We start from the raw sequence: 24,564 nt of genomic DNA on the forward strand, positions 1-24,564 counted from the left end.
TGAGGTTTTTGTTTTATTTCAAAATATTCTAACAGGATGAAACAAAAAAAATAAAATAAAAATAAAAAAGCCCAGAGGGTCAGAAGCCAATAGAGCCATCTAGAACAAGAAGCACCACTCATTATTGCTGCCACTCTGCTGCAGGACACGGCGTTTAGAAAGAGGTTTAAAAAAAAAAAGTCAAACACGGAGACACACAAACTCCAGCACACACGCATTCAAAGGGAGCTATGTGGTGGTTCTCCAGAGCTGCAGGTGTTCCTCGCCTGTGGAACCGGTCTCCTCAGCGCTCTGCACGGCAACACGCCCACAAACCTTCACCTTACCCATCAGGGGGAGAAACTGGAGCATCTTCTCATTACAGGAGGAATGCTGAGCGCCGTTTTATTGAGAAGGGTGATTAAAAATAAAAGGGCAGAGCTGGTTTAAGGATGTAACAGTGCAGCTTCCTGGTGAAACCCACTTCATTGTGCCTTTTGGCTTCTACTGAACTCTATAGCAACACAGAATGGAGGAGAGAGGGAGGAGGGTCAAGCAAAAGGTTACAGGAGTGTGAGGATGTGTTCAGGGCTGCAGGTCGTTTGTCTCTACTATCACAAGTCTAATAAAAGAAGAAGAAAAAACTAGCATGGTACAAAAATCATCAGTAAAAAAAGATGCTTTGCTGCCATAGAGCTGGAGAGGACGAGCAGGTGGACAAGTCTTCACGCCTTCTCCTCAGTCGCTTCCTCTGCTGCTTCAGTTTCCTGACAGGAAAAATAAAATGGTGAAAAACAAGAATACAGGTGTCTATCAGTCTGGGACACCACACTTTTAGGTTACTCAGTTAAAAACAGTAAAATCACAAATATCTGAGTCAATATTGAAATCAGGAAACCTTTTAATTCCCTGAGGGGCAACTTGTCAAAATAAGAGCATCAAGAGATGTCCAGTGCTCTAGATCACTTATTATGACCTGTGTTCACTTAAACTGTGTCCCAACCTTTTATGGTTATAGATTTGGATTAAATACTCTAAGAAATATACATTTTAATAACCACTAAAGCTTTTAAAACGGAGGTTTTCAGATTATTGAATCCAAATATCAAGATCCAAGTCATTTTAAAGGGACTGCATTTACTAGATTGTGTCCATGGCGGACAGAATGCTGCATAGCACCTAACAGAGAAAAGCTGCCCCTCAAGCCTAAATGCCCAAGCAGGAACTAAGTGTGCATCAAAAAACATATTTTCTTAGATGCATTGAGAACGTGCTCTTTTTCTAGCTCTAATGATTTTAAAAATCCCACCATGAGACGCGTGCATGTTAAACATATGGACCGGGCAGGAGTGTGTGCCATTTGGGGCTTGCCTGCAAAGCAGAATGTAACAAATATCACAGCTGCAATGTTTTAGAGATCATTAGGAGATAAAATCTCTTATGTTCAATTTGCTAAAAAAAAAAAAAAAAAAAAAAAAAAAATCTGATTTTGGATGTTTTTAACTGTTTAACAATCCACAATTGTAAATAACATGTCAACTTTTTAAATGTTGGTTTACCTTTATGGTCAAATTGAACATAATATTTCCTGCAAAAAAAGCCATATTTGAATGTGTAACTAGTATAAGTAACAGCTGATCCTATAAAGTTTAACTTTTAACCTTGTAGGAGTATTTACTGAGCAGCAAAGTGAGGAGCAATGTGTATCCCTGCCAGTCACGATTAACTAACTTTTCTTTAATTCTAACATTTAAAAAAAAATGCAAAAAAAACCCCAACATGTTTTTATAAATACATGAAAGTGATTGCCCATTCATTGGTTTCTGAGCAAAAAAGGTAAAAACATTTGTTAACTGTTTTAGTTAGCTTTCTGGATGACCTCAGTTTAGAGAAATGGCTTTTCAGACCTTCAAGACTGATGTGCTAACCACTAGTGTGAGTGCAGCAAAGACCAAAACGTGTCTCTGAAACTATTTTCTAAACATTTATGATAACATTATTGTTTTCAGGGTTTTCTGAGGTCATTTAAAACAACAATGTGTTTATTCTCATTACGCCTATCCCTGGCGATAGGGGGCAGTACATACCTAAATCATAGCAAGCAAGCGGTATTTTTGTGTTTGAGTAAAATCATACCAACAGATGGCCATTAGGGTCAAAAATCCCTGAGAGCGCAACCTCCAGCTATGTTAATTAATGGCAAAAGTTTTCTAACCATTTGTTACAAATCAGTAAATATATTTTGTCCTCACGGGCTCCCGTAGAAGGAAACATGGCCTCTAATATGACATTGCAAAGAGATTTATGGGCCATTCCCATCTGTACCGGGTCAGCCCGGGCCGGGTAGCGTAGGTTGTTTACATATCTGGGTGGCCTGGTATTTTTCCGGGCCAACCAAGGCTCATTCTCAGCCCTCTTCTCGAGGGGGTCTGCTTCAGGCCGACCAGGGCCAACACACCCACTGCTGACAGCAAACTCACACCTTCCATTAGAGCAAGCCTCTGATTGGTGGGTAGAATCAGCCCACATGGGCTTAAGACAAGGATGTGTGGAATCAACCGGGCCAGGCTGGGGCCGACTGGGGCTACCCGGCCCGGGCCGACCCGGTGCAGATGGCAATGGCCCATTAGTGTCATGTTTTGCGTTCCCCTCATGTGTCCCCTTGTGGTCTGTGTGGTCCCCCCCCCCCCCCCCCCCACAATAGTCTACCACGTCTCCTGGTCATGGCAGCGCTACCTCCTCATCTCGGGTAGGCTGCCATGTCACATCACCCTCTGGTCCCATCAGCGCCACCTCTTCACCTCTGGTGGGCTGGTCCTCATCACCGCCTGGTTCAGACAATTCCACCTCTTCATATCCGGCAGCCCAGCCCCCCACCTCACAATAGCCAAGGGTCCAGGTTTCCCCTCCAGATCAGCGTTGCTGGAGAGACGCAGTTCCTCCTGACGCCAGTCTTCTGGTGGGTCAGGTTGCTAAGGGAGCTGCCCCCTCACCTCAAGGTCTGCGTTCATGGCCTGGAGTCGCCCCGGAAACCTCCTCTTCCCTCGTGGTAGGTCAGAAGACTTCCACACCACCACGACGCAGCAATCACAAACAGTCTTCTGAGGCCAGAGCTGTGCCGCCTGTCCAAGAGGCTCTTGCTCTGCAGCCTCAGCTCGAGCGCTTCCCACCAACCAATCAAGCCAACACCTCCGTTACATCTCACCTACATCGCACCCAGTTCCAGCGGTGGTCCCCGAGGTTGAACCGCATCCTCGTCTAGCGGTGGTCCCAGAGGTTGAACCGCATCCTCGTCTAGCGGTGATCCCATCTCAGCCTGTCCAAGAGGCTCCGGTCCGGCCTATCCAAGAGGCTCCGGTCCGGCTTGTCCTAGACGCTCTGCCACCAGCCCCATCAGCGCCACGTCTGGCGCCTTCGTCTTTGCCTGCAGAGACTTCGTTTTCCCCGCCTCCAGAGTCTACATCCCCTCCTTCCAGAGTCTGCGTTTCCTCTTCCTCCAGAGTCTACGTCCCCTCTTCCTCCGGAGTCTACGTCCCTTCTTCATCCAGAGTCTACGTCCCCGCCAGAGCCTACGTCCCTTCCTCCTCCTCATCCAGAGTTTTCGTCCCTTCAGCCTCCAGTGTCTTCGTCCCCTCTGCCTCCAGGCTGGTTATTGGCAGCAGTCACCGCTGGACCGGTCCTCGCCTGTCGTCTCCTGGTTCCCCGTCGCCGGCCTCCAAGACTCCCCTGGTCCCGGCTCCTGGTTCCCCGTCGCCGGCCTCCAAGACTCCCCTGGTCCCGGCTCCTGGTCCCCCGTCGCCGGCCCCCCAGACTCTCGAGTTCCAGACTCCTGGTTCCCCGTCGCCAGCCTCCAAGACTCCCCTGGTCCCGGCTCCTGGTTCCCCGTCGCCGGCCTCCAAGACTCCCCTGGTCCCGGCTCCTGGTCCCCCGTCGCCGGCCCCCCAGACTCTCGAGTTCCAGACTCCTGGTTCCCCGTCGCCAGCCTCCAAGACTCCCCTGGTCCCGGCTCCTGGTTCACCGTTGTCGGCCACCCAGACTCCCCTGGTCCCGGCTCCTGGTCCCCCGTCGCCGGCCCCCCAGACTCTCGAGTTGCAGACTCCTGGTTCCCCGTCGCCAGCCTCCAAGACTCCCCTGGTCCCGGCTCCTGGTCCCCCGTCGCCGGCCCCCCAGACTCTCGAGTTCCCGACTCCTGGTTTCCCGTCTCCGGCCTCCTGTTTAGTTTGCTCCTGACCCTGTTTATTTTCTGCTCTTTTTGGGGTGTTTGTGTTTTTGGTTCCCCCTCGCCCGCCCTTGTGGGTCGTTTTATGTTTGGCCCCTCCTCTCCTCTCCCGCCCCATCCCCTCGTTCTCTGTCTTGTTCGTGTTTTTGTCTTGTGTGCGTCTGGTATCCGCCCTTGGAGGGGGGATACTGTCATGTTCTGCGTTCCCCTCATGTGCCCCCTTGTGCTCTGTGTGTCCTTATGCTTCCCCAGCCCACTCCAGGTTGTCCTCATGTGTTTCCTTGTGTTCCCCAGCCCTCTCTAGGCTTCCCTCATATTTCCTCCTAGTCACTCCCTTGCAGTTCCTATTGGTGTGTATTACTCCCCCTCACCCCTCTAGTCATTAGTTGTTTATCTTTGCCCTTTGTCTTTAGGTTTAGTTATTTAGTGTTTTATAGGTTATGGTTTATCTTCCTCTCTGCTTAAGTTCTTTCCCCATTTAGTTTATTAATGGCGCCTGTCTCCCCTCTAGACCTCACTCCTCACACCCGTCACCTGTTCCCCTGCTTGCTTCCCTCTGTGTTTAAAAACCCTGTCTTGTCCCTCAGTGTTTGCTGGTCCATTGTCTTTGTCAGCATTGTTCTGTCCTCCTCAGGAACTCCAGGTTCTTGCTCATGAATGAGCTTTGTTTTTGTAGTTCAGTTTTTTTCTGGATTTTCGGTTTGGCTTCCTGCCCCTTTGGCTATTTACCCATCATCCCAATAAAAGGACTTTCATTCATTCAACCGCTCCTGCCTAAGTTGTCTGGGCTTCTGCATTTTGGGTCCAGACCTCCTGCTCTCAACGTGACATTTAGACCCGCTCTCATGTTTTTTAGACCCGATTTTTTATGGTTAAGTGTTACAAAGCGGCCAATATTTTTCAACAGCTGGGCGTCGTTAAATCCATTTTACAACATTTTGATGGAAATTTCCAGAGATTAATGGTTGAAACTAAACATTGTCTCTTTAATACTACCACCAGCTGCAAAATGTAAAATTTCTTAATACTTCAGCTAAAATAACTTTAAAATTTTAAACGGACGACTGTGCGAAGGTTTAGACCACGTTGACATTTTGGAGATTTGAGCTGTTGAAAGACATTCTGCTGAGCTAATCGGTCCTGTAGGGACTACAAGCTATTTCTCTAAACAAAGGTCCTTCAGGATAGTATTTACAACTTTCACATAAGAATGTGCTTCATATCTGGCTGTTGTGCTACCGATATACCCCCCCCAGATACAGCAGGAGCCAGCTGTGTGTGACCCAATCACATTTCACTTCACTGCTCTGTGTGTAGCAGCAAACCTTCCAAGCTCGTGTAAAAAAGCTGTCCTTGGCCCACTTCACTGCCCAGCAAGCAAGTAATGCTTACAGTTTAATTCACACACTGCAGTTTCTGCACTGTCTGTTGCCTCTTAACATAAACGGGATAAACACGGCACTGCGTAGCACACTGTGTAAATGTTAGTGCTGTTAGCATGACGGGGTTGTTAGCTTCACACACAAACTGGGGGTTAGCGCAAAACACTCGACCGTACCCTTAACTCTGACTGTCTCACTCTGCCCTCTCACTGACATCAGGGAGGGAGCCATGCTTCTGACGGAGGACACACTGACTGATGGACGAGACACATATATCTGTGTGTGTGTGTGTGTGTGTGTGTGTGTGTGTGTGTGTGTGTGTACAGTAATTGATGATATGAAGTAAATGTGGGAGGGTTTGCACACAAATTGACAAAAAAAAGGATTACATATTATTTTCTAGGATAGATAAATATAGTTTGTTCAAATCTAAACTCATCAGCTCGTCTTACCTCATTGGTCTTGGTCTCTCCGTTCTGAGCAGGCCCATCTTCCTTCTTCCCCTTGGCGCCACCTTTCTTTCCTTTGGCCCCCTTATCATCTGCAGCCTTCTGAGCAGAACACGTGAGTACAACTGAGTGTAAACTTAAACTCTTCCTTTTCCACAATAAATTATAAAACAAACACAGGAGTTACGGCGCGGTATCAGTCGACATATTTGGATTGTTAATACCGATTTCTGCTTCTCGTCCTGCGCTCTTTTGCCAGTGCTGATTTAGGAAGTTTTTAATTTATCTTAGACTGTCATAAAACACTTTTACATTCCTGATTCACTTGAAAATTAGGATTCTAGAAGCAAAACCTTCTGCATGGAAGATCTGTTATTGATAGGGTGAATTGGCCGTGTCGAGGTCATGTTGACAACCACAGCCCCGAAAAATCTAATTTTAGAGTTTCAGATTGGCCAATCAGTGATTAAACTGATCACAATTAGCTAACTTTGGGGTATGTCTCTACTCGTGTGTGTGTGTGTGTGTTTTACCTTGACGACAGCCTTCTTGGGCTTGGCCTCAGGTTTAGGTGGAGCAGGTTTCTGCAAATTAAAGACAGAAAAAAATTAAATGACAGCTTTTGAGATATTAGTATCAGATATTATCTTTAGTTCTGTCTCCTCCCCACAGTTACTGTGTCGAATTTTGTTTAAAACATATTGCCTAGCCTTAATCTGCTGATACCGATTTTGACCAATTCCAGGTTATCTGAAAGAACTACAATCAACAGAGCGATTCTTATAAATTATTTCTGAAAATGATAATCCTAGAAACAAAACCTGTTGTCTTATTGTTCGGTGTGAAGTAGTGTTTAGCGATGATGAGTTCACAAACTGGGAAATTGTTATTGTTTTGTTATTTTTCCCCCAAATAGTAATGATGCATTCAAAGACCCAAAAAAGATCTGATGATTTGGTCTCGGGTCACCTGTTTAACCTCATCCTTATGAATATTAGCCGTAACAATCACGCATCTATATACACAGGTGCATTATAATATTTGATTGAACTCAGACCTCTGGTCCTTTAAGGACATGTTTAGAACTTATTATTGTTCAAAAATAATGTTTGAGCTTTGGTTTGTGAGGTCCATCTAATCCCAGGCAAAGCTAATCTGGAACCCAAAGCTCCGCTTGGATTTAAAAAACTGCTCTTCATCTTCAGAACCGTGTTATCAGATGTGAGTCTGAATTGCTGCGTGATGCATTCTCACCAGCTGGGTTTGGACTCCGTTACCCTGAAGCCACGAGCTTCGGCAACAAATTATGCACTTTATTATTGTGAAATTAAGACGTTATTATTATTATTGTAGTTGTTTGCGTCTTCATGTAGGTCTGTTTGTGCTGCATTATAAAAAAGTAATTATTATACACCTATACTATGTATAAAAATTACAAAAGTAAAAAAAAAATGAGACCAGGTAGGAAAGTTGTCTTTGAAGGAATCTTGGAACAGTTCTTTAACAGCTGTGTAGCTCCATCTCATTAACACCTGGTCTTTGCACTGACCCAAGTGCACGGCTCGGGTCTGTGATGATTTCAACCGCGTGGCGGCACAATGAACACCATCAGAGTGTGAAGGTTACAGGAAGTTGTGGCCATGCAGTCACGTTCACTTTAATCACACCATGGCTCTGATAAAAAACACCTGCTGGTGTAGGGGCTGTGGAACGGTTCGAACATGGATGTACGCTTTGCAAGTACGAATCTTCTCATCAAGTCTTTGCAAGAAATAAATAAAGTCAATTATTCCCATGAGGTCGCAAAAATGATTTTAAAGTTGCACATGCAAATGTACAAATGCATGCAAAGACAGATAAATTAGACATGAACAGGCAGAGCTGCATGATACACTCTTAAGAACTTTTTACGATGCTTTTCCACCAAAGTATTGATTTATAACCACCTGTGCTTTTGCTGAGAACAACTATTTGATTTGCATGTATTAATGCTGCACCACTAATTTGCAAAATCTCCTCATATCATGCAGCTCCACAGAACACCACAACAGAGAAAAGACATGCACATCGAGCCAGACTCGGGAGCAGTTTTATGGAATTGATGAACACGGATCGCCTCGATCAAGCCCATAAAACTGCGTGTGGACTTTATGCAGGGGTAATGTGACACTATAATGAGAGGGATGAGGAATAGGTGAAGAGGTGAGGACAGAGCCAAACTTACCGCCGACAATCTCTCTGACCTTCTGGTTGGCTGCCGGAGCAAGTGATGATCAACAGGACAGAGAAATGAGAGAGATGGTGACAGAGAAGGAGATATCAGTTGTACCTTGGTGGGCTGATCTACTTGGTTACAAATGTCCTAATGATCAGCCCGACTGTTCTCTCACTCATATACATACACTGTAAGTACAAAAGAATACGCATGGCATGTTAGGAAAAGCGTACACACCTGCACACGGCACACAAGCACGAGTTAAAGCTTTACCTCATGTTTTGTGACTTTGGAGGTTTCCTTGCCCTCAGGACCCTCGGGAGACTGTTGGACATAAAATGTCAATTGTCTTCATTAAATAAGAGCCAAGCCTTAATATAATATTATATTAAGGCTTAAAATCGAAATAAAATTATATGTACTGCAAAAAGGTTGCTGTGGATAATGTGTGATTCATCTTATTGCCTGCAGCATGTTGAACATGTTTTTGAAACAATTAAGATGTACAATTATCATTATTGCAGTATAGAAATATCATGGGCTATTATATAGCAGTGTCAATGTCATTTTCAGTCTCATAGAATGTGAAAAAAAAGTTGAGAGGCACAAAAATACAACTAAATATGCTTAAAATCAAATAAAAAAAAATAACAGAACATTTCTCTAAATGTTTTGACAGCAAATGTAGATAGCGCTAAGTTCCAACAACAGCTTTGTAATATTTTAGGCTGAGAGAAAACATCTAAACTGTAAAAATGCAAGAGAAACAAGAATTAAAGAAATGTTAAAGCTGCTGCTAAAGAGTGCCCCCCACCCCCCCCCACCCCCACCCCGGTTCCTGACAGAAGAGTGGCTGTATGGAGAGCGAAATGTCAGAAAAATCTTGAATGGCTTGAATTTTCTGAACCAAATCAGACAATATGTACAGTAATCGTTACAACAAAAAAAACACTCCTGCCTAATCTAGTAGACAGACATTTATATCAAATGTATGCAATTGAAAGAACTATTAAATCTCATAAAACAAACCTTAGAGGCAGCATGAATAAAATAAAATACTGAGGGCCAAAATCACATCCATGAGGGACTCCAAAAGTTAGAGTGTCTGTTAAAGGACATTTGTCTTCTGGTGCCTTGCAAACACACTCTGAATACCAAAAATCTGCTTTGTTACACATTTTTGCAGACTAACACAAGATACACAAAGTCCTTACATGTTGTGAAACTGAACTGAATTATCCCTTAATATTACCCCAGAGAGATCATGCTGCTATAGTCATTTATGGAAGTATGAAAAAAATCAACTACATTAAAATAGAAAAATAATTATTGAGAAATAAAAATAGTACAAATCAATAAATAAACATATTGTCATAAGATTGTGAAACAGAATAATTATTATGCAGCCTTGTTCCTAAATTTATAAAAGTAAAAAAATAAATAAATGCTAAGCACAAACAAGCTCAGGAACCAATACCAATTCACAATTGTTTACAACTTTAACTCACCAATATGAATTTGGGATAATTTAGATTTATCTCAAAGAACTATAATTAACAGAATTTAAAATTTACCAAATGTTCTGGTGACTGGAATCATCATAATCAGCAGTCGTAATCAGTAGTTGGTCAATTTTAAACCAAAACAATGATGTTTGGGGAGGTTTATAAATGCACCATTTGCCAAAGAACAAAACAATCCAGCATTTTCCCATAATTCATGCTAGGAAAAGAAGATATTCTATGTGGGAGATTTCTTCCCCATAATCATACTTTTCAAGTAAATCTAAATTTGGAAACATAAGTATTCTGATAAACTGAAAGTGGCTAAAATTACCAGAATATCGGAACTATAATTAGAAATAAGCATCAGCTGCAAAAACAGAATTGGTGTTTCTCCAAACATGATCATTTATTAAATTCAACTTTGTAAATAATTAAAAAAATAATAAATAATTTTGGAAGTAAAAACGTCAAGGTCTGCTATGTGAAATGGCCATGGTGCGTTCATGGACCATGAGGGAATCACTTTTGATCTTTAGGTCAATAACCGATTTAATCCGCTTCTTCTTGAACATTGGCCAGATATTTTTGGTGCATCTCTTATTTATTTATTAAAAGGCTTGGTCTACCATAATGAGCATACATATTCAGATGCAGGAGTGGACACAGAAGTGTGTAAGAAAATCAGAAAAATGTTGGGTAGCAGGATGGAAATGTTTTGCATGTGCCCCCCCTCCCTCCGCCCCTTGAGGCCCCCACTCATTCTCTGTCCTCAAAGGAGAATCTGGTCCGACAATAGCAGATTTTAGAGGGCAGAAAAGCCGGTTTTCATGTAAGCACGGGCACAATGCACCGGAGCTCGACGGGTACTGCTGTTTAGATAGGAGCGGGGCCTCTTTTACCAGCACTAATTGTCTCTGATTCTCTTTTCTTCTTATGGATATTGTTCATTCAGCTTTGCGCCTGGATGTTTCAACACTGACTGTGCCAGAATAAAACAGGCAAGAGCCTTTTTTTATTTTTAGTTTATTTAATCCAGAGGACAAGTCTCTGTAACTCGGACAGATTCTCATCGCGCACGTCTCCTTTGGGATTTACGCGTCCGTCCATCCTGCCAGTCCGTCTGACATTCAGCAGCGCGCGCTGGCTGGTCGGACCTAAACCCAGCACAGGAACCGCCATTGGAATGAAGTCATGAGGATTTATCTTGCCCAGAAGAATATAAATAAACAAGAAAGTCTAAATCATCTCCAAACAGCGTTTATAAGACCCGGAAACTTTCTCCTCTCACCTCACCTGCCTCGGAACGTCGCCACAGAAAATCACGCACCGCTATTTTCGTCCAAAGCGAGAGCTGGCGGAGGGAAAAAACTACAGTGAAGTGCGCCGGACGGCAGCCAGGCACGGAACTCACCTTTCTCTTCGGCATTTTTACGCGTGAATTGCTCTCCAAGGCGCAGGGAAGATTAAACTGGACGGGCCAGGGGAGGTGAATTTGAACTACCTCTGAATACTGGATGGATCAATATCTAAGCACCTCCGATATTATGTTGATTATATGCACTCCCCCAAAACTCCGTGCCTCCGTCAACCATTGGGTGGAGGGGTCAGACTCCTGCTCTGTGCCGACTCGTGATTGGCTCCTCCGGTATGTATATGAACCAGAACGTGGCTGACATTGGTGGGATTCCGCCAGCACGTCCCTGTGATTGGCTGCGCGCTCTTTGTGCGCAGATCCCGCTAGACGGTGAAGGCTGAGAGGGAAAGTGGAGGCAGGCCAATGGGAGCGAGGCCTGCTCTTTGCGGATCTGGGTAATGTAGGACGAGAGGTGGAGAGAAAGCTTTAGTAAAGCACAAAGGACCAGAAAGAACGGGCACCATGGCACAACGGCGAGCTCCAGAAGAGCATGAGGCATTGTGTCTTATTGGCCTTGCTCTGCTGTAAAGAGCTGGAATGATCTATGCCTGCAGAAGCAATCGCCTCTACAGGAAAATGACAGGATGAGGTCATAAAATGCGTGTTTGCTTCATTTTTATAGATGTGTGGGTCAGCTTTTGACACAATAAAGGAAGTAATCATGCCAGACAGGTGCAACATGTTATAAAGAGTGATAAAAAATACGAGAATCATTCTTACTTTCACACATGTAGCAGAAATAAATACAATTCACTTCTATTGTTTGGAAACATTAGAAACCTGAATACACATTTTTAAGGTTAAACGCACACACACACACACATATTTAGGGATGGATGGCGTTTTGGAGGTTGTGTCCAAATGTACCCTTTGGCATCTTTGACAGAGCAGAAAGTCAAAACCAAAGTTTTATTCAATTCAGTTTATTTAAATAATGCCAAATCATGACAAGAGTAATCTCAAGGCATTTCACAAAGTAAACAATCCAACAGTTCATTTTTCCAATCAGTAAATAGTTTCCTAGAAAAGGAACCTAGAAGACTGCTTCGAGTGACTCTTCAGTAATCCCCATATTTTGTCAATGTACATTTTCTAACACAATACTAAGCTACGTCAACCTCTGGTGGCGAGGTAGACACTTTACAAGCCAGTCCCGGACCTAATTACTGCCTGACCTGTAGAAGGAATAAATCTCTTCAGTAGAATCTGTCTGAGACAATGAAAAAGGCTAAAACAGGTTGTCCAGTATGGAAGGTTGTAGGTTCAGTCTCAGCGCCCGCAAGAGAATGTTGCTGTTGCGCTCTTTAGGCAAGACACTTAACCCGTTTTGCCTGCTGATGGTGGTCGGAGGGACAAATGGCGCCGGTGTTTGGTAGTCTCACTTCTGTCAGTGTGCCCAAGTGTGCTACAATGTTGCTCATCATCATCACCACTAGCGTGCGAATGGGTGGATGACTGATTGTGCTGTGAAGCTCCTTGGGGGGGTTGTACAACCCTAGGAGGCACTATACAAATACAGGCCATTAATTTACTTATGGTGCAGTCTTGGATTACTCATTGGACCAAGTAACAGTTACGAAGGCAATTTTTTATTTCATAAAAGCCATCCATGTTTCCAATGAAAAACTACTCAAAACTGCCATAAACTACATTCTCAAGCACGTCTGGCTACCCAAACAACTTTGCATGCTGATGTGACTCAATTTGTCTGGACCAACCAAAATTGTCAATATCATATTGACAATATGACAACATAACTTGTGTAATGTGTTCAGATCAATCAGTTGTTTCAGTAAATTTATACTAGTCTCATGAAAAATGATGAAAACCCAAACATTTTTATCAACTTATGAATTTTGACCAGATGCCTTGGACAGAGCAGGAAAAGTGAGCCTTTTTGGTGGAAACAAAGACATTTGATCACCCTAACAGTCAAACATGATGGTGGTAGAATGATGATATGGGACTGCTTTGCTGTTTAAAGTGACAGTGTGTATTTTTCCTGGCGATAGGAGGCAGTAGATACCTAAATCTTTGCAAGCAAGCTGAATTTTTGAGTTGGGCTAAGACCTTACCAATATTCCCATTAGGGTCAAAAAGCCCCGGAAGCGCAAACTTCAGCAAAATGACAAGCACATCAGACTCCCTTTCATCACTGGCAAAGTGAAGAGGTAAACGTGTAAAACAATAAAGTTTATGAATAGGGAAATTTTGTAACTGTTTGTTGCAAATCAGTAAATGCATTTTGTCCTCAAGGGCTTCCGTAGAAGGAAACATGGCATCTAATATGGCGTCGCCCAGAGACTAATGGCACTTAGCGTCTGCACGGTCGGGCTGGATGGCGTGAGTTCGGGCTGGTACGGGTGGTGAAGTGTTCACATATAAATCCGAGGGACTTTTCAAGAATGTGGAAATCCCCAAGTCGGTGGGCGGCGCTTAATACGCACAGGAAAGTCCGCTCCATAAGGTAAACAAAAGGCAGACATGAGCTGTGTTGCTTTTGGAGACTCTGAACCACTTTATTTTATTAATTTGCTGTGTCTGCCACACTTAATGGCAGCTCCGGATCGGCAGCTCCATGCAGACAGAAGTTTACTCAACAGCATCCAGCATGAAAATGTATCACGCATGCAGGAAACCCCTTCGCTGGCTCATTCTTCTCACAGATTGGCGGCCAATCAGTCCGTAGTGTCGCTTCAGTCCCTGTCTTCCCGCTGGGGAGAAGGTCTGAGAAAAGGGTCACCTCAGCACCAAAAACGCAAATCTGACCTGTGTGTGAAACCCAATTCCGGTGCTGTTCAATACCTTTTGGGGCCGTGCCGACGCTAATGTGTAAGCGCCATTAGACCTGCTCCTGTGTATTTTAGACCTGATTTGTATGGTTTTATGTTCCAAAGCCGCCAATATATTCTTCTATATTTTCAACATTTTGATTGATATTTAAAGAGATTAACAGTAAACCCTACCCATTGTAACTTTAAAGGGTTATTCCAACCCAAGGTTGAATTTTATCTGCTTCTATGTTCCCCATAGTTAGTTAAGTAGGAACAAACTATTTGTCACCAGTCATGTCATTCTCCTGTACCGGCAGAACTTCACTGGCTTCCCATCTAGTACAGAACAAAGTTTAAAGTTCTGATGCTTGCTTATAGGGCTCTGCACAGTACTGCTCCTGCCTATCTATCAGCTTTACTTCATAGACATGTCCCCACCCGCTCACTTTGTTCTGCAGACCAGGAGTTGTCGGTGGTCCCTCACTCCAGGTGCAGATCAAGGGGAGATTGTACGTTTGCAGTTTTGGCTGCAACTCTGTGGAACGGTCTCCCTTCCCTCCAGATTTTTAAGTCCCCTCTGAAAGCCCATAATTATGTCCAGGTGTTTTCACCATTGTGGTCTGCAAATTTGCCTTGATTTTAATCGTTTTCTCTTTAATCTGTTTTTAGTGTGTTTTTTACTCTTTTATTGTATTTATTATTGTGATTGCTTTTTATACTTGTGTTCAGCACCTCGGTTAGAGCTGTGGAAGGTGCTCTAAGTGAAATGAAACGATTTAAAGTCTTCAGTAACATGAAGGTTAACTGGTCAACTGCAGCATGAAAACAACCATCCTATCCCTGCAACTTGAAGAAGAAGAAGAAAATATAATTTCTATAGCGCCTCTCAAGATAAAAATCATGAGGCGCTTCACAAAAACACAAAATGTAAAAATATAAAAAAGCGTTTAGAAAATGTTTAAAAATATATTTAAAATGAGCAAAAAATAGACAATTGTGATTAAAAAAATTTAAGAAAGAGAGAGTGAATAGGAAAGAGGGAAATCAGTGGATCCTGAGGAAGGTGGAATAGGTGGGGAGAGCAGAATAAAGAGAGAGAGGTGAAGAAGGTCATACAAAAGCCAGCTTGAACAAGTGAGTCTTCAGCTGCGTTTTGAAGGAGACCACTGAGTCCACTGATCTCAGGCTCAGGGGGAGAGAGTTCCAGAGTCTGGGGGCCACAGCAGCAGATGATCTGTTTTACGACCCCCAGCTCGTCTAGGAGATGATGGTTTGAGGGCGTAAAGAAAAATGTGTGTAAAACCAGACCAAACCAAGATTTACTCTCTTAGGAGTTTATTAACTAAAAACGCTGCTTTATGCAGGCAAAGGAACAATGAATACAAAACCGAAAGGATGTCCACACTGGGGAATTAATGATAATACAAAACACAAGGACCATCCAGGACTGGCCAAAGAACAATAATATTAATAAACACAAAACGCCGGGACTAAACCGGGAAACTAAGGGAATGAGTTAAACACAAAAAACTCCACCAGAAGGGTGAGCTGAACTCTTTAACGAGAAATTTAAAGAAGACGAAAAGCGAGCTCTGAACTAGGAAGAATAACCAAACCACACAGGTTGCACAACGAGACTAAATAAGTCAGCTCTAGGAGGGAAAAGAGGAACACCAGCTTTAACACTCAGGCCTCTGCTAAGCTTCCCTCCCCGAATGACAGAGGGAGCTGGCTTTTAAAGGAAGCTCCCTGATCAGATAATGTGCGACACCTGGCTCAGCTGGAGCCAGGAGATCAGGAGGAGCACCGAGGCCATCTTGTGGCCACAAAACAGACAGCGTCTGTAACACCCTCCCCCTCAAAACAACAACTAAAAGTTATTTTTGTTGTTGCCACCAAAAACAAGAGTGCTCCCACTAACTAACTAGAAACAAAACAGCTAACTAACTAACTAAAATCCCTGGATCTCTGAAGGCGGGCTGATTAAACACAAAAATATCGCGCTGCGCTGATCCTCAGCGCTGCGGAGTGTCCCCGAGATGGTAGCTTGCGCTACCAACACTAGCCTTAAAGGGAGATCCTTACAGCTAAACCAAAACAAAACTACTTGGGAGCCTCAATCTGCGTGGCATCTGGATAGCGCGTCAGCCATCAAGTTGTCCGTCCCCTTCTTGTGGCGGACCTCGATGTTGAACTCCTGGAGGAGGAGAGCCCATCTCATTAGGCGTTGATTTGAGTTGAACATGCGGTGGAGGAAGGTCAGCGGGTTGTGATCTGAGAAAACAACAGTGGTGAAATGGCTGCAGACATACACATGAAAATGTTGCAGGGACCCAATTAAAACCAGAGTTTCCTTTTCTATTGTAGAGTAGTTGCGTTGTGACTGGTTGAACTTCCTGGAGAAATAGCAGACGGGGTGATCAAGTCCGTTAGCATCCTCTTGGAGGAGAACCGCTCCTGCTCCGACGTCAGAGGCGTCAACCTCGATTTTAAAGGGCCGGGACAGATCAGGAGCAGCCAGGATCGGTGCGCAACAAAGCAGGTTTCTGAGAGAAAGGAAAGCCTGGCGACAGTCTGGGGTCCAAGAAAAAAGAATGTCAGTGACAGGAGTAGAGTTATCAGCAGCGAGTGCAAAACAAGGAGTTTGTCCACTCTCTGAGCTGCGACCAAAGCATCATAGCTTATTGGGAAGTTAACAGCAACCTGGGGCTTCATAACAGCAGTGGTATCTGCACCGGAGTTGTCGTCTGCCAGGAAAGGATGCAACACAGAGTCACGGAGAGTTATCTCCGGATCCTTTTTAGCTTGAGCTCTAGTTAGCACACAAGCAGGCAGAGGGGCTTCATCATGAACTTCGGGTTCTAAAATGAGTTCAGGCAGAGGTACGACCAAACCTCCAGCTGCATCATTTCCTAATATTAAATCAACTCCCTTTGTAGGGAGTTCGTCCAACACACCAACCAGAAAATCACCCGAGACTAAGGGACAGGTCAATTTAATGCGGTGCATTTCGGCCAAGACACCTCCCATCTCGATGCCTTGCAGCATCACCGAATAGCCGGCTTGGCTATCTTCAGAAAAGGGCAGCAAACTTCTTTTCATTAAAGTCAGGGAAGCTCCTGTGTCTCTCAAGATAACAACTTTATTTTCAGCTTCAGAACCCGGAAGAGACACAAAACCCTCCGAAAGGAACGGCTTAAAGCAGGGACTGGGCTTTTCAGCGTGAGTTTTGTTACAGCAAGCTATTTCAGGTCGGTCCTTATTTGGAGAACTTCCGGTTCTACGGTTCTTTAGTTTCAGAGAATAACAATCACGGATGACGTGGCCACGTTTATGGCAGTAAAAACATTCGGGTTTTTCAGAATTCGAGGACGGAGTTAATCTTACGCTGGGTCTGAATACACGGTTCGCGTCAGTACGAGTCTCTCTGACCCGGTGAGTGAGGGAGAACTCATCGGCGAGGAGAGCAGCTTCAGAGAAAGAATTCACTTTCTGTTCGTTCAAATAAAGAACCAGTTTTTCAGGCAGATGTCGTTTGAACTCTTCTATTAAAATGAGCTCCTTTAGATCAGACAAAGTGGAAATATGCGAAGCAGAACACCATTTCTCAAACAACACAGACTTCATGTGAGCATACTCAACATAGGACTGATTTAACTTAGGTTTCTCGAATCTGAAGCGCTGTCTGTAGGCTTCAGGAACTAGTTCATACGCTGTGAGTACGGCTGACTTTACCTTGTCGTAATCTGCACCGTCTGTTGGAGACAGAGCGGATACCACCTGAAGGGCCTTACCTGTTAACCTGCAAGTCAAGAGGAGAGGCCAGACCTCGCGAGGCCACTGCAGCGTCGCAGCGATCCGCTCAAAGGCAAGGAAGTAGCCGTCCACTTCTGTCTCCCGGAACTGGGGCAGCAGCGTAATGCATTTGCTGACATCAAACGGTGTCGTTTGCAACGGCGAACTGGCAGGTGTCACTGGATCTGGGCGAAACCCCGCACGGGAGGTAGACGAGTCATCAGGTTCTTGAGAAGAAGTCCATGCCGCGTCAGGAACGGGCTTTTTGTTGCGTAGCTCGATCTCGAGCATCTTAAGCTGAGTTTCAGCGTCCAGTCTTTTTAAATCCATTTCATGGCGTAACCGCCGTTCGAGAGCGCGTTCATCCGCCTCCATGCGCAGGCGAGCGAGCCGGAGCTTCAGGCGAGCTCCACTGAGTGGAGAAGTCGAAGGACTCCGATCTGGTGACGATGAGCCGGAAGAGGATTCTTTTGGCTTGACCTCTTTTTCTGGAGCCACCGGAGGCGATGAAGGGCGTGAGCCGGTCTCAGGAGGAGGCGGAAGGATCTCGTGAGCCTCCAAATAGTCCACAACGAACTTCCGTAGAGCGTCTTTCGGGAGCGATTTCGGGACAACCAGATCGAAGTGGGCAGCTACTTCCAGCAGGTCGGCTTTTCTGCAACGCTCCAGCAGCCGGCGCGAGGGAGCCTCCACAAAAGCCCGCAAGTCAAAGGTTGCCATGGTGACGTCCGCTCCACCTCCAAGAGAGGAAACAAGGTTAGTCCAGAAACACAAAAAGATGGTAAACCGGGAATAGATGTACAATATGACAAAAATAATCCCGGACGAGCCCCCACTCTTTTACGACCCCCAGCTCGTCTAGGAGATGATGGTTTGAGGGCGTAAAGAAAAATGTGTGTAAAACCAGACCAAACCAAGATTTACTCTCTTAGAGGAGTTTATTAACTAAAAACGCTGCTTTATGCAGGCAAAGGAACAATGAATACAAAACCGAAAGGATGTCCACACTGGGGAATTAATGATAATACAAAACACAAGGACCATCCAGGACTGGCCAAAGAACAATAATATTAATAAACACAAAACGCCGGGACTAAACCGGGAAACTAAGGGAATGAGTTAAACACAAAAAACTCCACCAGAAGGGTGAGCTGAACTCTTTAACGAGTAATAATAAACACAAAAAGCTCCACCAAAAGGGTGAGCTGAACTCTTTAACGAGAATTTTAAAGAAGACGAAAAGCGAGCTCTGAACTAGGAAGAATAACCAAACCACACAGGTTGCACAACGAGACTAAATAAGTCAGCTCTAGGAGGGAAAAGAGGAACACCAGCTTTAACACTCAGGCCTCTGCTAAGCTTCCCTCCCCGAATGACAGAGGGAGCTGGCTTTTAAAGGAAGCTCCCTGATCAGATAATGTGCGACACCTGGCTCAGCTGGAGCCAGGAGATCAGGAGGAGCACCGAGGCCATCTTGTGGCCACAAAACAGACAGCGTCTGTAACAATCTGTCAGCTTTGGTCTTTAGCCTGGTGCTGCACAACCAGTAGGCTTTGATCACTGGACCTCAGGGACCTGCTGGGGGTGTGGGGACTAAAAAGATCACCAATGTAAGATGGTGCTTGTCCATGTAAGGCCCTATAGACCAGAACCAGGATCTTGAAATGAACCCTGAAGTTGACTGGCAGCCAGTGAAGCTGGAGGAGAAGCGGGGTGATGTGGGTGTGTTTGGAGGACTTGGTCAGAAGCCGAGCACAGGCGTTCTGAACCACCTGTAGACGGTTCAGGGAGGTTCTGCTCAGACACGTGAAAAGAGAGTTACAGTAGTCTAAGCGTGAGGAGATGAAGGTGTGGAGAACTGTCTCAAGATCAGAGCGAGACAGAATGAGACTCAGCTTAGCAATGTTCCTGAGATGGAAGAAGGAAGAGCGAACAAGAGAAAATGGGAGTTAGCGAAAGAGAAAGTGGGAGTTAGTGACCTACTTCCAGGGGAGGCAGGTTTCAGATTCAAGACTAGCATCAGGGTTAGGAGAAATGCCTGATGGGCTTTTTTCTACTGGATGCAGGTCTGAAATTAATTTAGAAAAAAGTGAAGCTGAGGCAGGAAAAAGGCACAAATGCAGCCAAAAAAGGGTTTGGGGGGTATTTCTCATGAGGAAATGACAATATCACATGGTAAAATGCTAAAATAAATAACTATGGATTTTTCATGATATGGAACCTTTAATAAATTAAATTGTAATTAAAAGGTTAATTTGCAGGAAATCTGAAAGGAGGCAAAAAACGTCTTCACAATGTTCCCCCCCCCCCCCCCCCTGATTGTGTTTATTGTCTACAGAAGCTCATTTTAATATTTTTGTTTAGTTCATTCAGTTTGTGATGGGCATGTTACATTAATTCCAAAGACTTGGTATTTACCCAGTATCATAAAATACTTAATTTAAAAACTCTAAATAACCAGAGAGAATCTGAGGCATCCTCTAACTGATTCATAATGCTGACAACAGAAGGATGGTTCTACCGACTTCTGAACAATGATCAAGAATGTTTTTCTTCAAAACAATGGCCGTCAGTGAGTTTCATAATGTACAAATGCATACCTCACTGCATACTGTATATCACATTGTTTTAAACACACAATGACCTCTAAAACACAATGCAACAAAACAAAACCAACAGCTACTCTCACTTATCGTCACAATAGGCAGAAAAATACACATTTTACAGCATTGTGGAGAATTCTCCTCTTAACAAACCTTCATTATTGAAGAAATGGATCTGTAGGCAACAGTTTTAGCTCTTCAGAACAGCTCAGTGAAGAAAAACACCTCCTTCTGAAGAACGTCGTTCCTCATTTTCCTCATTGATGGTTGGCTGTTCACTGCCCCCCTTGTTGGAGATCAGAGCAACAACAGCGACATCATCTGCAAACATCAGAGTAAGGCTGCTCTTTGTCACCAATTCTGTTCATAACTAGAATAACAGATTTCTAGGTGCAGCCAAGGTGTTGACGGGATTCATTTTGGTGGCCTAAGGATTGAGTCTCTGCTTTTTGCAGATGACGTGGTCCTGTTGGCTTCATCAGTGTGATCTCCGGCTCTCACTGGAGCGGTTCACAGGCGTGTGTGAAGCAGCTGGGATGAGAATCAGCTCCTCTAAATCCAAGATCGTGGACTTGACTTGGAAAAGGGTAGAGTGCCTTCTCCAGGGCAGGGATGAGGTCCTGCCCAAGTGGAGGAGTTTAATTATCTCGGGGTCTTGTTCACGAGTGAGGGAAAGATGGAATGCGAGATTAATACGACGGTGGCACAGGAGTTAAGCGCTCGCCCTGTAATCGGAAGGTTGCAGGTTCGAGCCCCGCTCAGTCTGTAGCTGTCGTTGTGCCCTTGGGCAAGACACTTAACCCACGTTGCCTGCTGGTGGTGGTCGGAGGGACCGGTGGCGCCAGTGCTCGGCAGCCTCACCTCTGTCAGTGCGCCCCAGGGCAGCTGTGGCTACATCGTAGCTCATCCCCACCAGTGTGTGAATGTGTGTGTGAATGGGTGAATGACTGATTGTGCTGTAAAGCGCCTTGGGGGGTTCCAGGACTCTAGAAGGTGCTATATCAAATACAGGCCATTTACCATTTCATCTACCATTAATAGGCAGAGTGGTGCTGCATCTGCAGTGATGCAGATGTTGTACCAATCTGTCGTGGTAAAAAGAGAGCTGAGCCAGAAGGCAAAGTTCTCCATTTACTTGTCAATCTACGTTCCAACCCTCATCTATGGTCACGAGCTTTGGGTGGTGACCGGAAAGTATGAGATCACGGATAAAAGCGACAAAAATTGGTTTTCTCCGCAGAGTGGCTGGGCTCTCCCTTTGAGTTAAGGTGAGAAGCTCGGTCAACCGGGAGGGGCTCGGAGTAGATGCGCTGCTCTTCCACATCGAGAGGAGCCTGTTGAGGTTGCTCGGGCATCTAGTTAGGATGCCCCCTGGACGCCTCCCTGGTGAGGCTTTCTGGGCACAAACAACTGGGAGAAGACCTAAAGGGAGACCCAGGACATGCTGGAGTGACTATGTCTCTGGAACGCCTTAGGATTCCCCCGCAGGAGCTGGCCCAAGAGGCCGGGGAGAGGGAAGTCTGGGCCTCCTTGCTTAGGCTACTGCCCCTGCTACCCGACCCCGGATAAGCGGCCAAAAATAGATGGATAGAAAATTTGTAAGTTAAAAAATGTAAGAAGAAACCTTTAAAAACAATAATGAGTTTAAAATATCGTTAAAAAATCTCTAAGATGGAAATGTTTATCAAAAAATAAGAACTAAATACTCTCTCACATAAAAGAGCTCTTTCTCTTCGCAGTCACCCGTTACACACTGATGACCTATTCCCAATTGTAATATTTTACTTTCTTCATGAATTCCTGCAGCAGCAGTTCACTGTTTCATAAAGGCCAACCTGAGAATTCAGCAAGACCAGATTTAGGTAAACCTCACCAATCAGAGGTGTCCAAAGGCCCATCACAGTGATTTTGTGCAGCCCTATACAGTAATTCAATCTGGTGATGCAAATACACACTTCTAAAGATGGAGAAGGTTTAGCAATATTTACCCTTTTAATTTAACTTCATGGTAAAAAAAGAGCACCAATCTTCACTTGTTGTCAAGAACACACATTTTCAAAACAAAGACACTAGAAAGCAAACTACCAAAATACAATAAAAAGATTTGTTTGCATTAAATAAATCTAACTTGTATAGTTTGTGAGTATGCTCAACAATGGCAAAGCGTTTGAACAAGTTCGTGCTGAAAACCCTCAAATTCTCACAACTGTGGTAGAGGACCTGGATTTGAAGTAAAAGGTCAAACCACAAAATCTTGTTTTCTTCATTCAAAATATTATTTAATGAGCCAGAAAATCAGAATACATCCAGTTATTTGTCCTATTTTAGTAGGCCTGTTTAGTCACAAATGAACATTCATGCCTGCAGCAATAATCTGTGTTTGGTGGATTAATTTTTGTATTTTCCCTGTTTAGCTCAATGTTCTTCGGGACATATAGAAATGACTAAAAGTCTCAAAGGTTTATCACATCAGTGTAAATAGTTAAACGGTATGGATGTGGGATGTTTTATAGATAGAATAGAATAGAATGCCTTTATTGTCACTATACAGGTGTAAAGTGAGATACAGAGCATCTCCTACTCAGTGTAACACAAACATACTTGGGGGGGACACTTCTGCAGCGCTATGTACATATGGACAGTATATTATTGCACAAGGAATTTGGTATCAATAGATAGTGGTGGTCAATGGAGGAAGTGGGAAGTGGGGGGCTGTGTTATCGGTGCACGTGTGAGTTCAGGGTGGTTATTGCTTTGGGGAAGAAATGCACCTGTAGCGTTTCCCTGAGGGAAGCAGTCTGAACATGTTGAAGCCAGGGTGGGAGCTGTCCTTGATGATGTTTGCTGCCCTACTGAGACAGCGGGAGGAATAAATGTCCATCATGGAGGGGAGAGGACAGCCGATGATCTTCTGTGCTGTCTTTACCACACTCTGAAGCCTCACTCTATCCACCTTGGTGCAGCTGCCGTACCATACCGTAATACAGTAGGTTAGCAGGCTCTCCATGGACGAGCGGTAGAAGGTCAGCAGCAGGTCGGTGTTCAGCTTGTACTTCCTGAGGACTCTCAGGAAGTGCAGCCGCTGTTGGGCCTTCTTGATGACCGCTGAGATGTTTTCTGCCCAGGAGATGTCTGGATGTATTTAATAAGAGTAAGATAATCAAAAGTGTTTCATTTTTAAATGGATCTGGGGTGTTTGGACAATTGTGTGAATTGTTCTGAATGAAAAGTTATTCTTTCAAAATTTTGCCTAAAAATGATTAAAAATGTTGCAGAGAAACAAAACCAGTGGTTTCCTAGACACAGGACTTGGGTGACACCTTGTGGACAGTTTATGCCATTACAGCCAGTGTCACCTTTTTTCTGTACAATGACATCACCGCAAACCAATATTTTCGAGGTTTTATCACCAATGAGTCCCCTTTTAATACTTTTTGATATCACTGATTTCTTTATTTGACTCATGTGAAGAAAAGTTCCATTTCCTGTACATCCATCAGTCAGGGTGACATGTTTCCTCAGATTTAGGCTCCATGCTCCTTTTACCTCTTCACTAGGTGCAGTGTTTGTTGTGTCATCCTCTTTTATTTGAGAAGTTCATTTGTAATACACACTTATGGGACAAACCACTGATATAAATGTCTTTGTGCAGCAACAGTGCTGCAGTCTGAGGCCGAACAGATTTGATTTCTGCAGCCAGTCAGGATATCAAAAAGAACATCAAGCGTCATAAAAGCATAAGAAAACAATATCGGCTAGGAAGATTTCATCTAATTAAACAAATAGATATAGAAAGAATAACAGAAACAAATTGAACAATATTTAATATAATAAATTCGTCAACACAATTTGTTGATTTTATTTAAGAAAATGCACTGGCAAAGGTGAAATGTTTCCTGAATCATTTTTAAACTAATCATAAATCTATTTTCTGTGCTTCTGGGGTGGCAGCCATCTTTACTCTACTATATTAGTGCAACTGCAATGAAAGGATCAAGTAATAATGTCAAAATTAAACAATAAATGTTAAGGAAAAAAGTTGAAATATTATATTCAGGGGAAAAAGAGAGAAGTTGGCAATTTCAACATTAGCATATCAAGGCATGCCACATGACAGTGGTGTCCAAACTTTTCTAAACAAAACAATGAAGTTAGGCGACGGTGCGCAGGAGAATGTGTGTTAATGACTGATTGTGTTGTAAAGTGCCTTGGGGGGCTCTAAGACTTTA

General features: G+C 44.1%; 2 protein-coding genes across 9 annotated transcripts in view; one reads left to right on the top strand and one right to left on the bottom strand.

Annotated features, from left to right (window-relative positions):
- On the bottom strand, positions 1-11,302 carry hmgn3 (high mobility group nucleosomal binding domain 3). 8 transcript variants are annotated; one of them, XM_015948188.3, is made up of 7 exons: positions 11,161-11,302; positions 8,518-8,568; positions 8,254-8,283; positions 6,563-6,613; positions 6,033-6,131; positions 5,757-5,856; positions 1-746 (listed from the first exon to the last, which is right to left on the bottom strand). In XM_015948188.3, exons 1-7 carry the CDS (start codon positions 11,173-11,175, stop codon positions 739-741), a joined length of 354 nt encoding a protein of 117 aa, XP_015803674.1. In that variant the 5' UTR covers positions 11,176-11,302; the 3' UTR covers positions 1-738. The 8 variants fall into 8 exon arrangements, with proteins under 8 accessions (XP_015803674.1, XP_015803679.1, XP_015803678.1 ...); XM_054748414.2 differs by lacking the exon at positions 1-746 and adding an exon at positions 772-1,350 and having other exon boundaries at positions 6,033-6,128; XM_054748413.2 differs by lacking the exon at positions 1-746 and adding an exon at positions 788-1,350.
- The window catches only part of enpp5 (ectonucleotide pyrophosphatase/phosphodiesterase 5), a 27,057-nt gene continuing 13,759 nt past the window's right edge, over positions 11,267-24,564 (top strand). The window contains exon 1 of the mRNA XM_054748411.2: positions 11,267-11,394. The gene's annotated coding sequence lies outside the window, so the exon portion shown is untranslated. The remainder of the gene's footprint in view (positions 11,395-24,564) is intronic.

This window comes from Nothobranchius furzeri, chromosome 2 (assembly GCF_043380555.1).
Source record: "Nothobranchius furzeri strain GRZ-AD chromosome 2, NfurGRZ-RIMD1, whole genome shotgun sequence".
Classification (NCBI taxonomy): Eukaryota; Metazoa; Chordata; class Actinopteri; order Cyprinodontiformes; family Nothobranchiidae; genus Nothobranchius; species Nothobranchius furzeri.

What these genes read in the sequence shown, in the direction of transcription:
- hmgn3 (XM_054748413.2), bottom strand. An exon ending in GAGAGACCAAGACCAATGAG is followed by an intron (nt 5,857 to 6,032) that starts GTAAGACGAGCT and finishes ACACACACACAG; the next exon opens with ATATATGTGTCTCGTCCATC. An exon ending in TGAGACAGTCAGAGTTAAGG is followed by an intron (nt 1,351 to 5,756) that starts GTACGGTCGAGT and finishes TCTGCTTTGCAG; the next exon opens with GCAAGCCCCAAATGGCACAC.